This window comes from Mus pahari, chromosome 7, assembly GCF_900095145.1.
Source record: "Mus pahari chromosome 7, PAHARI_EIJ_v1.1, whole genome shotgun sequence".
NCBI lineage: Eukaryota > Metazoa > Chordata > Mammalia > Rodentia > Muridae > Mus > Mus pahari.
Window position 1 is genome coordinate 67,915,315 of NC_034596.1, and position 11,894 is coordinate 67,927,208.

Below are 11,894 nucleotides of genomic sequence, written 5' to 3' on the forward strand. Positions count from 1 at the left end.
TTCAAGGCCAGCCTGGGCTAGAGAGTGAGTTCCAGAACAGCCTGAGCTATACAGAGAAACCCTGTTGATACAAAACTTGACACAATGACAGAATCTCAACTGAGGAACTGCCTCTATCAGATTGTCCTGAGGGCATATCTGTGGGACATTTTTTTGATGAATGACTGATAGTAGAGAGCCCAGCCCACTCTGGACAGTGACTCTCCTGAGCAGATGGTCCTGGTTTGTATAAGAAAGCCACCTGAACCCCACAGTATTTCTCCACTGCTCCTAGCTGGGCTGGCTTCCCTGCTGAAGGACTGTGATCTGATCATATAAGCCAAATAAACCCTCACCTCAAGCTGCGTCCGTTCTTGGTGTTTATCTCTTGCAATAGACAGCAAACAACAACATGCTGGGCCCAAAATAACCTAATGCAAGCCTCCCAAGCAATTATAAACTGTCCTGGTAGCCAAATTTTCAACGTAACAAACAAAACATAACCTTATTTAACCCAATGCACCCCAAAATAGTTTAACATGTGATCGATACAAAAACCATTAACGAAATCGTTTCCATTGCATCTCTGTATACCAAGTGCTTAAATTTTGAGGTATATTTTACTGTACACGTCAGTTCAGACTACCGCATTTAAAGGGCACATACATGGCTGTGGTTAGTGGCTAACTCTATTGGATGTTGTGGTTGATTTGGTCTGTTTTATAAGTTCATTGCTTTCTCAGCCAGTCTCTCCCTGTCCCTTTAACTTCTACTCTATTTTGTAAATTACTGCCTCCTGAGAATTTTGGCAAATTTAAGACACTCGAAAGCCTGCCTGAGAACTCCTAAAAGACCAGTGGGGGTCGATTGCTTGGAGACGTTCCTGGGCGCGCGGTCTGGCGCTTGCCCTTGGGGACTCACCGGACTCTCTTGGTGGCCGCAGCTGCGCAGCAGCTGGGACCGAGACCATCAGCGGCGGAAGGGGGAGGATGGGGAACCGTCTTGTGACCTCACTGCTCCACGCCTTGCTGGGGATCAAAACCAATTAGTACTGCTGACTTTGAGGCTCCAGGTGTCAAAAACTTTAACTGTAAAAATGCCAGGACCAGGTACCCACCGCCTAGCCCACAGACTGTCACTATCCTCGGAAGGAAACAAAATGAAGTGATACACCCAAGACTAAGAACTAGGCACCGGCCGGTTCCCACCGCTCAGCAGGAGCCATAGCAAAGGTGGGAGGGGAGGTCTTCCGGAAGGGGGCGGAGGAGGGTCTTTCCTGCTTATGTTAATTGGTTGTAGTTTGCCACCACGTGATGCAGACAAGGATGGGCGGCTGATTTCCCCGCCCTCCTCATCCCCTTCGTGACCCAGAGGTCAAGAGAGGCGGAGAGAGGGTTTCCTAGGCAACCGCAGTGGGCGGTCAGTACACAGCAGGCCCGGGGCTGGAAAGGTGTGGTGTCAAATGCAGGAAGGGATTGGGAGGTCGGAGTGCACTCTGACCTGTCTAGGACAGCCCCGGAATCCATCCTCTCTCTGGAATAAGGTACTGAGTATCCGTCTTCTGGTTGCCTCTAGGTGTCCCTCCCCTGTAGGAAGGACTAGGGAGTCAGCTGTACTCGCACATGGAGGAAATCTCCCAGCAGCACACAGGTCAGGGGACCTATGTGATGGTGCAATGGGGGTTATAGTAATATTGTGATGGTAGTTATAATAATAAAAAATAATAGTGTTACTTCAGAGAAGGATCCTAAGAAAAAGAAAGAAAAGATGTGCCCCAGGCTCGGGCAGCTACTGGACTGAAAGACTCAAGTGACAGTGATCATTTAGAAATAGGAGGGCTTTTGCGTGACCCACCAGGGAGAACTATTGGGTTCTGGCTCCTTTATACTCAAGGGAGAAAACAGTTGGACCACGTAGGGCTTCTGCTGGGCAGAAAGATGGTAGTTTCTTAGATTAATGCTCACTCAGCCCTCCTGGAAGTCAGGAGTTCTTTACTGACCAGTTAGTACTGTGCTACAAATTGCCATGCAGAACAATGTTTAAAATCATGTTGGGTAAGATGTGTGTGGTATGACAGTTGATTGGAACCATTTGATAAATTATGTTGTACGATCACCATGTGTCAGACGTAGTTCCTGTTCTCGGTGAACATGTTAGGAGGAAGGACCTGCAAGTATCACAATACAATGTGACAGACAGTAGCTATACAGAGGACATGTGCTAACCTAACCTAGTCACATGAAATAGAATGTTTACAATAAGACCAAAGAGGATGCAAGCCTTCGAAGAAGACTCAATGCACTCTTTAATGACATATGGAATATAAAGTCCAGGAGAAGAAGATATTTCAAGGAGAGGAAGAAGTATGTGCTAGCCATCACTGGACTAGAGTTGTAGCCAGTGCTGGAAAGTCGAATGGCTGTTTTGGTTGACCAGGGGCTTAAGAGATTGGCATGAGTCTGAAAATGATGATTATAAACAACTTCCAAGAGGAGGAGCATAAGCAAATATACCCCGCAGGAGGCTTGGCTGCTCCCGTGGATTAGAGAATGGGGTAGGTAGTGGGACAAGAAGGGCCATGATGGCAGAGAGTGGAGAGGAAGCATGAGAACTCTGTGTGTGTGTGTGTGTGTGTGCGCGCGCTCGAGCATGTGTGTACTTGGTGAGAAATGAGCCTGGGAAAGGCATGGGGGGGGGTAAGTCTCAAGCTTCCAACTGGGATGAAGAAGGGATGGGTGGTGGTGTCCTTTAGCACAAGAAGGCATTCATTAAGGGGAAACAACATTAGTTGGAAATACAAGCTCAGCTTGGGACAGACATACTGCATTTGAGATGCCTGTGACACGTTCATGTGGAGATTTCCACGTCCATGTGGGCTTTTGAGTTTATCGCCTAGGAAAGAGGACACGAAAGATGAGTGACTTTTACAAAAAAGGAAGCTGTTAGTGCAAAATAACAAGTAGAGGACTGGGGAGACAGTTTAGCCGATGAAGCGCTTTCCTTGCAAGCAAGAGGACCCAAGTTCCATCCCAGAACCCATGTAAATAAAACATGGCGTGTAATCCCCTTGTTCACCCAAGCTAGCCTAACGGGAGTTCCCATCAAGATGAGAGACACCGTCTCAAAAGGAAGTCGAGGTGGGTGGCACCTGTGGGATGCCCCTGAGATTATCCTCTGACCTCCACACTTAGATGCACACAGCAGGGTTTATACTTGCATGTGCATACACAGAGTGGGAGGGAAGGGGAGGGAGGGAGAAAGGAGATAGAGAGAGACCGAGGGGAAAATGTAAGAACAATCAGTATTGCTTAGTGCTATCCTCATTGCTCAAAGTCACGTCAAGGTCAAGTTGAGGCTGAACCGTGTCCACTGCCTTTGGCAATCTGGAGTTTATTTACTGTTGTTGGTCTTGTTCAACAAGAAGTAGATGCTGTGATGGCTTGAAGGGTTTTCTTTCACATTACACTGGGTTGAGGACTGCATGGAGTAAATTATTGTTGCTGATGATTGTCTAGAAAGTTCTTTGTGAAATGTGAAACATAGCTATTCGGGTTTTCTTTTCTTTTCTTTTTAATGCAATATAGGAAGGACTTTTCTAAATAGGAAAACCTGTACTCATACACAGAGAAGAGGAGACCCTATGGGAAGAAAGATGAAGGACTGGCAGGGCAGTCTCTAACAGAGGTAGAAAAGGTGGACCCGTGCACAGAAAAGCTGATTCTTTTCAGTCAAAACAAAGACTTTATTTATTCATTGTATGTGATACGTGTGCACATGTGTGTGGGGGCATGCTCACTCAAGGGTGTGTGGATATATATATCAGAGGCTGCTTATATGGAATGTCTTCCTCAATTGCTCTCTACCCTATTTTTGAGACAGTCTCTCAGTAAACTGTAAGCTTACCAATTCAGCCAAATTGCCGGACCGGGCAAGCCTTCCCCAACTTGCACACCCCTACCCCACAAGTCCTTGGGCTCTTTCTGTCTCCACTCACAGGCCTGGATTGCAGGTATCTAGCATTCCCATGGGTGCTAGGAATCTAAACTGAAATCCTCATGCTTGCACAGCAAACACAAGCACTTCACCCACTAAGCCAGCTCCCTCAGCCCCAAAATGAACATTTCTACTGAGCCAAAAGTCCTAAGGGGGTGGGGTGGGCGATGTGTCTTTAAGGAGAAAGGAAATTGAAGGGAGTACATCCTAAGACAGCCCTGTTGCCTGTGAAGGTGAGGACAGGACAATCTGACAAGAGATGGGGGAGGAGGCAGGGAAGGATGATAAGGGGGAGAGGAGAAGCGAGGGAGAAAGGGGGAAGGCTTGAGAAGGGTGGTACATGTTAGTGTACTCTCATGGATCCCAGGATTTTCGTCTTCCAGCCTCTTCTCATGGGAAAGGGAGCTCAAGAGAAACAGAAATGCTTGCCTCTGTAACTGGGGAATAGCTTTTTATAGCTCAGATGTTGTGCAAATTTGGGGGTTTCCATTGGAATCTGCTTTGAAAATTAACTTCTGAGCTAGAATGAGATTATTTTGCCTAAATGGGTCATTGATGCTGACAGGGTATTATGAAGTTGAGAGAGAATCTGTATGTCTGTGTACCCAGAAATGTAGTCTCCCTGACTAAATGAAGAGATGTGCTTTGTTTTTACAAAGACTCGGCACTATAGAGGTGAACTCGCTTCCTCTAATATAACTGTAATGCGCTCTTCAGTCAGAATTCCAGCTGGACTTTTAAAATTCTTTTTTTTATATTTCATTTATAATGTGTGCGTGTGGATAGTGTGGTGTGTGCAAGGTGTTCAGGTACTTACAGACACCTTGGAATAGGATCTGCAGAGCAGGGGTAGCTCTTAGTCTGCTGATGTCGGGACTAGGAATGGAGCTCCGGGCCTCTGGAAGAACAGCAAGTGCTCTTAACCTTTGAATGAACCTCAAGCCCCAAAACAGAGCTCTTTAACAATAACAACAACAAATCCTAAATATAAGTCATAAAATAAATATAAAAAACTAAGAAACGTAAAAGAAGGAGGAGGAAAAGGAGAAGGAAAAGGAAGGGGAAGAGGAGGAAGAATAAAAAGAGGGAGAGAGGGAATTGTATTGGCAACTATAGAAGCATAGAAGGAAGGCTTTATTTTGGACTTGTGGTCCCAGAGGGTTAAGAGCCTGTATTAGTCAGGGTTCTCTAGAAGAAGAGAAGTGTGTGTGTGTGTGTGTGTAAGGAGAATTGATCAGAATGGCTGTAAGCTGTGGCAGTGGTCTGGCTAGTCCAAGAATGGCTATCTCCTGACTGGAGACATGACTGGACTGGATGTCTCAGCTGGTTTTTGGTCTAAGTTGGAATCCTATGGAAGTAGGGTTCTAATACCGGCAAAGTAATGCCTCAGCTGCAGGATAAATAGGCTTGTCCATGAGGGTGAGGGAAAGTAGGCAAAACCCAAAAACTTCCTTTTTCCATGCCACCAGAATGTGTGGCCTAGATTTAGGGTGGGTCTTCCCACCTCAGATAATCCAATCAGGAGAAATAATATCCCTTACAGGAGTGCCCAGATATTTAGGTGTTAGTTGACTCCAAATGCGGTCATCACAAAGCTAGTCACCACCATGGTGAGGAGGTGTGGCTGTAGGCAGGCATGGTGGCAGAGTTAGCTAAAGGCTAATGTGGCCTTTGAAACCTTAAAGCCTGCCCCCACCCTTGCTATTCCTATGGCACACTTCTTCCAGCAAGACGACCTCACAGCCACCAACTGGGAACCAAGTTTTCTGATTCCAGAGATCATAGGGGGGCAGCTCTTGGAAGCACAGTGACGCAGCTCCTGGAGAAGGGAAGGACAGATCAGAAAGTCCAAAATCAGTGCTGAATGTCTGTAATCACTTAGGAGGAAACCATGTAGTTCTTTCCAGAGTTGATATCTTGGGCATAAATTAAGATTACCCTTATTTGATGTCTTTGGAGGTCTTGAGGATTGGCTCTGACCTTTGCATCTAATGGGCTCTGCTCAATAGCCTTCCTTTCAGTCCCCCGGACATTCAACCAATGGAAGGCCATTCTTCTGATAAGTACAGGGGCTACAAACCGTTCCTTTACTTGGTTTCCCTTCTGAGTAAACCTAGAGAAGGGATACTATGGCCTGTATCTACATAAGGGCCTTTGATGGAGGAGCTAAATGCTTTCAAGTGTTTTCTAGCTAAATTCTTTCACTGCTAGTGTCCTGCTAATTAAGGGCAAAGTTATCCAGATAGCCTTCTGAGCTCTGGGAAAAATGGCAGACTTCCTTTGTCAGCGGGGATTCTCCTCTGACCTTGCCTAGGGAGTTCAACCTCCAACCCCTTACACACACACACACACACACACACACACACACACACACACACACACACACATCCCTACCTGCAAATGTCACCCAGATTTGGTTAGATTACAGGTTCAGCTTCCTTTCTCCCAATAAGAACCCAATCAGTAAGGACCTGAGTTTCCAGGAATGCCTCCCATGCTAATGAGGTACCTCGGTACCTTAGCCTTCAGCCAATGACCTTTGCCCATCCTGCATATTCCTACCCCATTATATATACCCCAAACTATGTAACTCTTAAATCATCCCAAGTAAAGTTGATCTGTCTCCCTGAAGCTGGTCCCAGTGTGCCATTATTACCTAACCATTCGAACTCATGGGTCATCTCAAACCCTGCTGGTGGGACTCTGCTTCCTTGGTCATCATGGGCAGGTGGACAATGAGCCCAGGGAGAAGGGAGACCCCCAGGGTAGCTCCCACATCACTGTTGTATTCTGGAGGTAAAGGTGCGAGAGGTCTAACAGCAGAGGTCGAGGCCTACAGTACCCCCCTGACTGCAGATCCTATCAGTCTGCGTGTTCTTCAGTGTGGCCCGTCACATCCTTCTGCCTTCTCGTCCTGCACATACCCCAAGCATATCCTCAGCCTGTGTACTGACTTCGATCCCCTCTGCCTGGATGCATGTGGTCCATATTCCATCGTGGCTCACCTTATGTATTCAGTTCTTTGCTTAGATCCCACCATATCAACCTAGGTCCCTTTCCCCTCCTTTGCCGTCTGCTCTGGTACCTACTAGGTCTTTGATAGTTAGTGACTAGGGAAATGACTAAACTGAGTCAAGACATCAGTGCGAATAAGGTAATTTTCTGACTGCATTTTGCTCTGTGGAATTAGCTGGGTGAGGTTTCCCCCTTTCCTCCTTGGCTCAATGCCTTGGTCCATTTCATGTTGCGATAATAAAATGCCCAGAGCCGAATAGAATCAGTAGACATTTGTTTTCTACAGTTCTGTATGCCGGGAGTTCCAAGATCAAGGCACTGGGATCAGGTATCTGGTGTGATCTTCATGTGGCAGGTGGAAGAGGGAAAGAGGAAATAACCCCGCTCCATCAGGCTGCTATTGGACACCAGGTCCCATAATTGGGGGAAGGAACCTTCATGGCCTCTGAGCATGGTGTCCCCAATGGAGGAGTTAGAGAAAGGACTGAAGGACCTGAAGGGGTTTGCAACCCCATAGGAAGAACAACAATATCAACCAACCAGAGCTCCCAGGGTCTAAACAACCAACCAAGGAGTACACACAGAGGGACCCATGGCTCCAACCGCATACGTAGCAGAGGATGGCCTTGTTGGGCATCAATGAGAGGAGAGGCCCTTGGTCCTGTGAAGCCTCGATGCCCCAGTATAGGGGAATTCAAGGGCGGGGAGGTGGAGTGGGTGGCGGCACACCCTCATAGCAGTGGGAGGGGGATTGGAGAGGGGATAACATTGGAAATGTAAATAAAGAAAATACCCAATTAAAAAAAAAAAAGACTTTACCTCTTAATGACTTTGTATTGACCACACCTGACCTTCAGAGGGTCCTCCTCCAAGGCATAGTTTCATCAAGGGACAGTGTCCCCAGTTCACACGGCCTGAGTGTGAAGCTGAGGTGTACTTTGCTGTAAGCCCTGCAACAGTTCCTTTCCCCAACAGTTGCTGCTATGAGTTTGAAAACAGCTTAATTTTTTTTTTAACTAGCTTAGTAAAACTTACCTTTCCGGTGTCATGAATTTTGGCATGCCTCTTTTTTTTTTTTTTTTTTTTTTGGTACATGGCTTTTCTCCCAATCTGATGCCTGGTTCATCTTGAAACAACTTCATCAGTCTTTCTAGAGGTCAACTTTTCCATGGTGCAGGTATACATTTCTTTCTTCTTATCTGTTGGCAGGCTGTCTAGTTGTAATCAGGGGTCTGACAGTTGCTAGCACATTAAGGTGATGCACCAATCGGCCTGATGTGACTCCAGGACTGAACTCCATCTTTTGTTTTCTTTAATAGATATATTAGTGTGACCATTGTTTTTAATGGAAGATGATTGAAAGTGAAAACTTAAATCAAGGTGAAATCATTAAAGAACTGGTGAGTCCAAGCCCTGTGTTCAGTAATTTTTGCAAGCGTACTGAGTAGAGCATTCTGACTCTCCTTCCTGGAGCTGTGGGGACTGGTGGGAAGGAGATTCCTCCTATTGGGTGACTGGAGGCACAGGCATCACTATTGAGATCCAGCTTTCTCTTCTATGGTGTATGAGAATGGTGTCTGTTCCAGGGGAAGTTTATAGTTTGTGTTGTCAAAAGATAGTTTTTCAAAAACTAGTTAAAACAGATAATAATTCAAATTCTTTCTTGTCAAACAGTGTTTGTGCAATGGCTTATCTCATGAGATGGTTGGACAGGAAGGGTCAGATGCTTCAAAGCTGGAGATGTTTTTCTCAGGGTATCCCCGAATAGTTGGATTATCATTGTTTCATAATTTATCAAGTCTTACAATTGTTGCTCAAGATATAAAGGAAATTTCAGGGTTGGAGACTTGTTTACGACTTAAAGAACTTTGGATTGCTGAATGCTGCATAGAGGTAAGTTTAAAGAAACAATCTTGCAAGGTGCATCTAATCCTGAATTCTTGACTATGGAAAAATAATTCATTAAAATATATGCAATGTGTATGGATCAAAACTGATAAGTGGGTAAAGATAAAAATTTGTACAAAGTGAAAACAGAATAAGGAATCAAAACATAATATATTTTGGTAAACATATCAAGTTAGGTCATAGCCAGTATTGCATACTAGCAGAACTGATTCACTTTGGCACTAAGTGGTTAGACATGTATTTTAGAAAGAAACACTACAAAATGTGTCATGAGTAATAGAAATGTGCACATCTTTGAACTCAGAAACCTCTACCCTAAGAATTTTACACTCAAGAAGTAATTCAACAACAGAGAACAGTTACCCATAAAAGTTTTAGTTGTACCACTTTCAGAATAAATAAAATCATCAAATGTGAATATTCTGCACATGGAATTGTAAAGAAAGCTATTATGACCTTCATAAAGTCATAATTTTGACATTAATTTATGTAAATATTTTGTAATTTTTAAATATTAGACTTTGAAAATTATGAAAATGTGTAAGATGGTTTTGAGCAAAAAAAAAACCCTGCAGCATCCATAATATCATATGCATATGATTACATTAATAGCAAACAGATGTAGTTGGTTAACATTTAAAGAATACATACAAAATTGAATATGGCTGTATTTAAATGGAGAAATTATATGTTTATTTTAATTTAGAGTTAATTTTTCTGGGTATTTTTATTACAATAAAGTGGTACTTATAAGAAAAAAAGACTTAGAAACTTACTTTATAAGATTTTGAAATTAGTAACACTCTTCAATCTCCTTTTCAACAGAAAATTGAAGGCCTTCAAGGATGTAGAAATTTGGAAAAATTATATTTATATTACAATAAAATTTCCAAAATAGAAAATTTAGAGAAGTTAATAAAATTGGAAGTTCTGTGGCTGAACCACAATATGATAAAAAATATTGAGGTGAGATAATCTTGATAATTTGCATGTAAAGTCAGTTTACTGCTATGGCATTAAAACCACAGTGTCTATGATACAACATGAAGAGTCAAAATAGTTATGAATAGCATCATTACTGTGGCCAAAAAGAACTACCTTCGGGCAAGAGAGATGGCTCAGAGGTTAAATGCACTGGCTGATCTTCCAGAGGACCTGGGTTCCAGTCCCCACCACCCACACAGCAACTCTCAACTGTCTGTAACTCCAGTCCTAGGAAATCTAACATCCTGCTTTGTTCTCTGTGGTACACAGCATACAAACAGGCAACACACACACACACACACACACACACACACACACACACGTCAGAGTTGATGTTTTAAAAAACGTACATGTTGTCTATGCTTCCAGGGCTTGCAGACTTTGAAGAATCTGAAAGACCTCAACCTTGCAGGAAACCTAATCAGCAGCATTGGTATGTACTATTTCCTTTAGAATCTGAGCTAATGCATTTTTTTTCTTTTATTTTATTTTTTTTTCTTTTTGAGCTAATGCATTTTTAAAATGTGTGCTTAGATTTGCCTCTTTTAGACTTTATACCATTGAAAAGCCATTTTACTTTTGCATACATTTCTACCTTAGATCATAGTTCTTTCTACTGAGTTATGAAGATCTTTTTAAAAAAGTATTGGTTCTTTGAGAGTTTCTTACAGTGTGTTTTGACCATATTTATATCCACCCATCTCTTCCCAGATCCACCTCCACTTCCCTACCTATTTTTAAATCTATGGTTCAGATGTTTAACTCTCAGGCACTAGTCATGATTGCTAATTATGCAGTGGTGTTGTTAATCCTATTGAAATGCAGGAATAATGGCCATCTGTAGCTTACAAGTGTCCTGGGGTATAAAACAAAGGTAGAACAAGAAACCTAATTATAAAAGAAAGAAAAGAAAAGAAACCAAATTATTTTTGTGATGCTGAGGATTGAACCCTTGGCCTTGGGTATGCAAGGTAAGCCCCCTGCCACTGAGCTATGGCCTCACTCCTAATGCTTCTTTGATCTTGTTTTTTAATGAAAGGTCGATGTCTTGATCCCAATGAACAACTGGAAAAACTAAACCTTTCTGGAAATCAAATTACTTCCTTCAAGGTATGTTCAACTAAATGATTGGTTTCTGTTTATCTACCTGAGTTACGAACTGTATAGACCAGAGAATATGCCAAACAATCCTCCTTCAAGGAGTAATTGCATTGAGTTCATTACTTTGTGCTTCCTGGTCTAGGGCAGTGGTTCCCACCCTGTGCACTGTGATCCTTTTTGGAGGTTACATATCAGATATTTATATTTTTCACAGCAGTGAGATTGAAGTTATGAAGTAGCAACAAAATAATTTTATGGTAGGGGTGAGCACAACAGGAGGAACTATAAAGGGTCCCAGCATTAGGAAGGTTGAGAACCACTGCTCTAGGGAGTTTGAGCAGCATCTGTTCAGTTAGCCATAGGACTTGATCCTTTTAGAACCAAAAAATAACTTAGTTAGCTGGTAAGATGCTCCTTCCTCTGAACCTTGTCCTAGTCTTACTGGCTTCATTTATCTTGTTGGGGGTTCATCCTCTATGAGCATCTGAAAAGGTAGACTGCCCCTTCTGGGGCTCTGCCTCACTCTCTCTCTACATAATCCCATCCAGTCTTTGGACTGTGAATGCACCTGCTCTAATTACTGCTCGACTGGTCCCTCTGCTCACTGTGTTGTCTCTTCTGAGCTGCAGACATCTCTTAAGGAACTCCAACTGATGCCCCTCCCAAACCCTCCTTCCTTGCAGGCCTCTCTGACTCTCTAAATAGTTGTCTTAGTCAGGGTTTCTATTCCTGGCCAAAATATCATGACCAAGAAGCAAGTTGGGGAAGAAAGGGTTTATTCAGCTTACATTTCCACATTGCTCTTCATCACTGAAAGAGGTCAGGACTGGAACTCAAGCAGGTCAGGAAGCAGGAACTGATGCAGAGGCCAAGGAAGGATGTGACTTACTGGCTTGCGTCCCCTGGCTTGTTCA

General features: G+C 43.6%; 1 protein-coding gene across 1 annotated transcript in view; it reads left to right on the forward strand.

Annotated features, from left to right (window-relative positions):
• Nucleotides 1-1,401: 1,401 nt before the first annotated feature.
• Lrrc9 (leucine rich repeat containing 9) overlaps nucleotides 1,402-11,894 on the forward strand; it is a 69,383-nt gene continuing 58,890 nt past the window's right edge. The window contains exons 1-6 of the mRNA XM_021201415.1: nucleotides 1,402-1,522; nucleotides 8,307-8,387; nucleotides 8,662-8,880; nucleotides 9,721-9,861; nucleotides 10,249-10,312; nucleotides 10,919-10,989. Coding sequence (XP_021057074.1) covers nucleotides 8,340-8,387; nucleotides 8,662-8,880; nucleotides 9,721-9,861; nucleotides 10,249-10,312; nucleotides 10,919-10,989 — 543 coding nt within the window. The 5' untranslated portion in view covers nucleotides 1,402-1,522; nucleotides 8,307-8,339. The remainder of the gene's footprint in view (nucleotides 1,523-8,306; nucleotides 8,388-8,661; nucleotides 8,881-9,720; nucleotides 9,862-10,248; nucleotides 10,313-10,918; nucleotides 10,990-11,894) is intronic.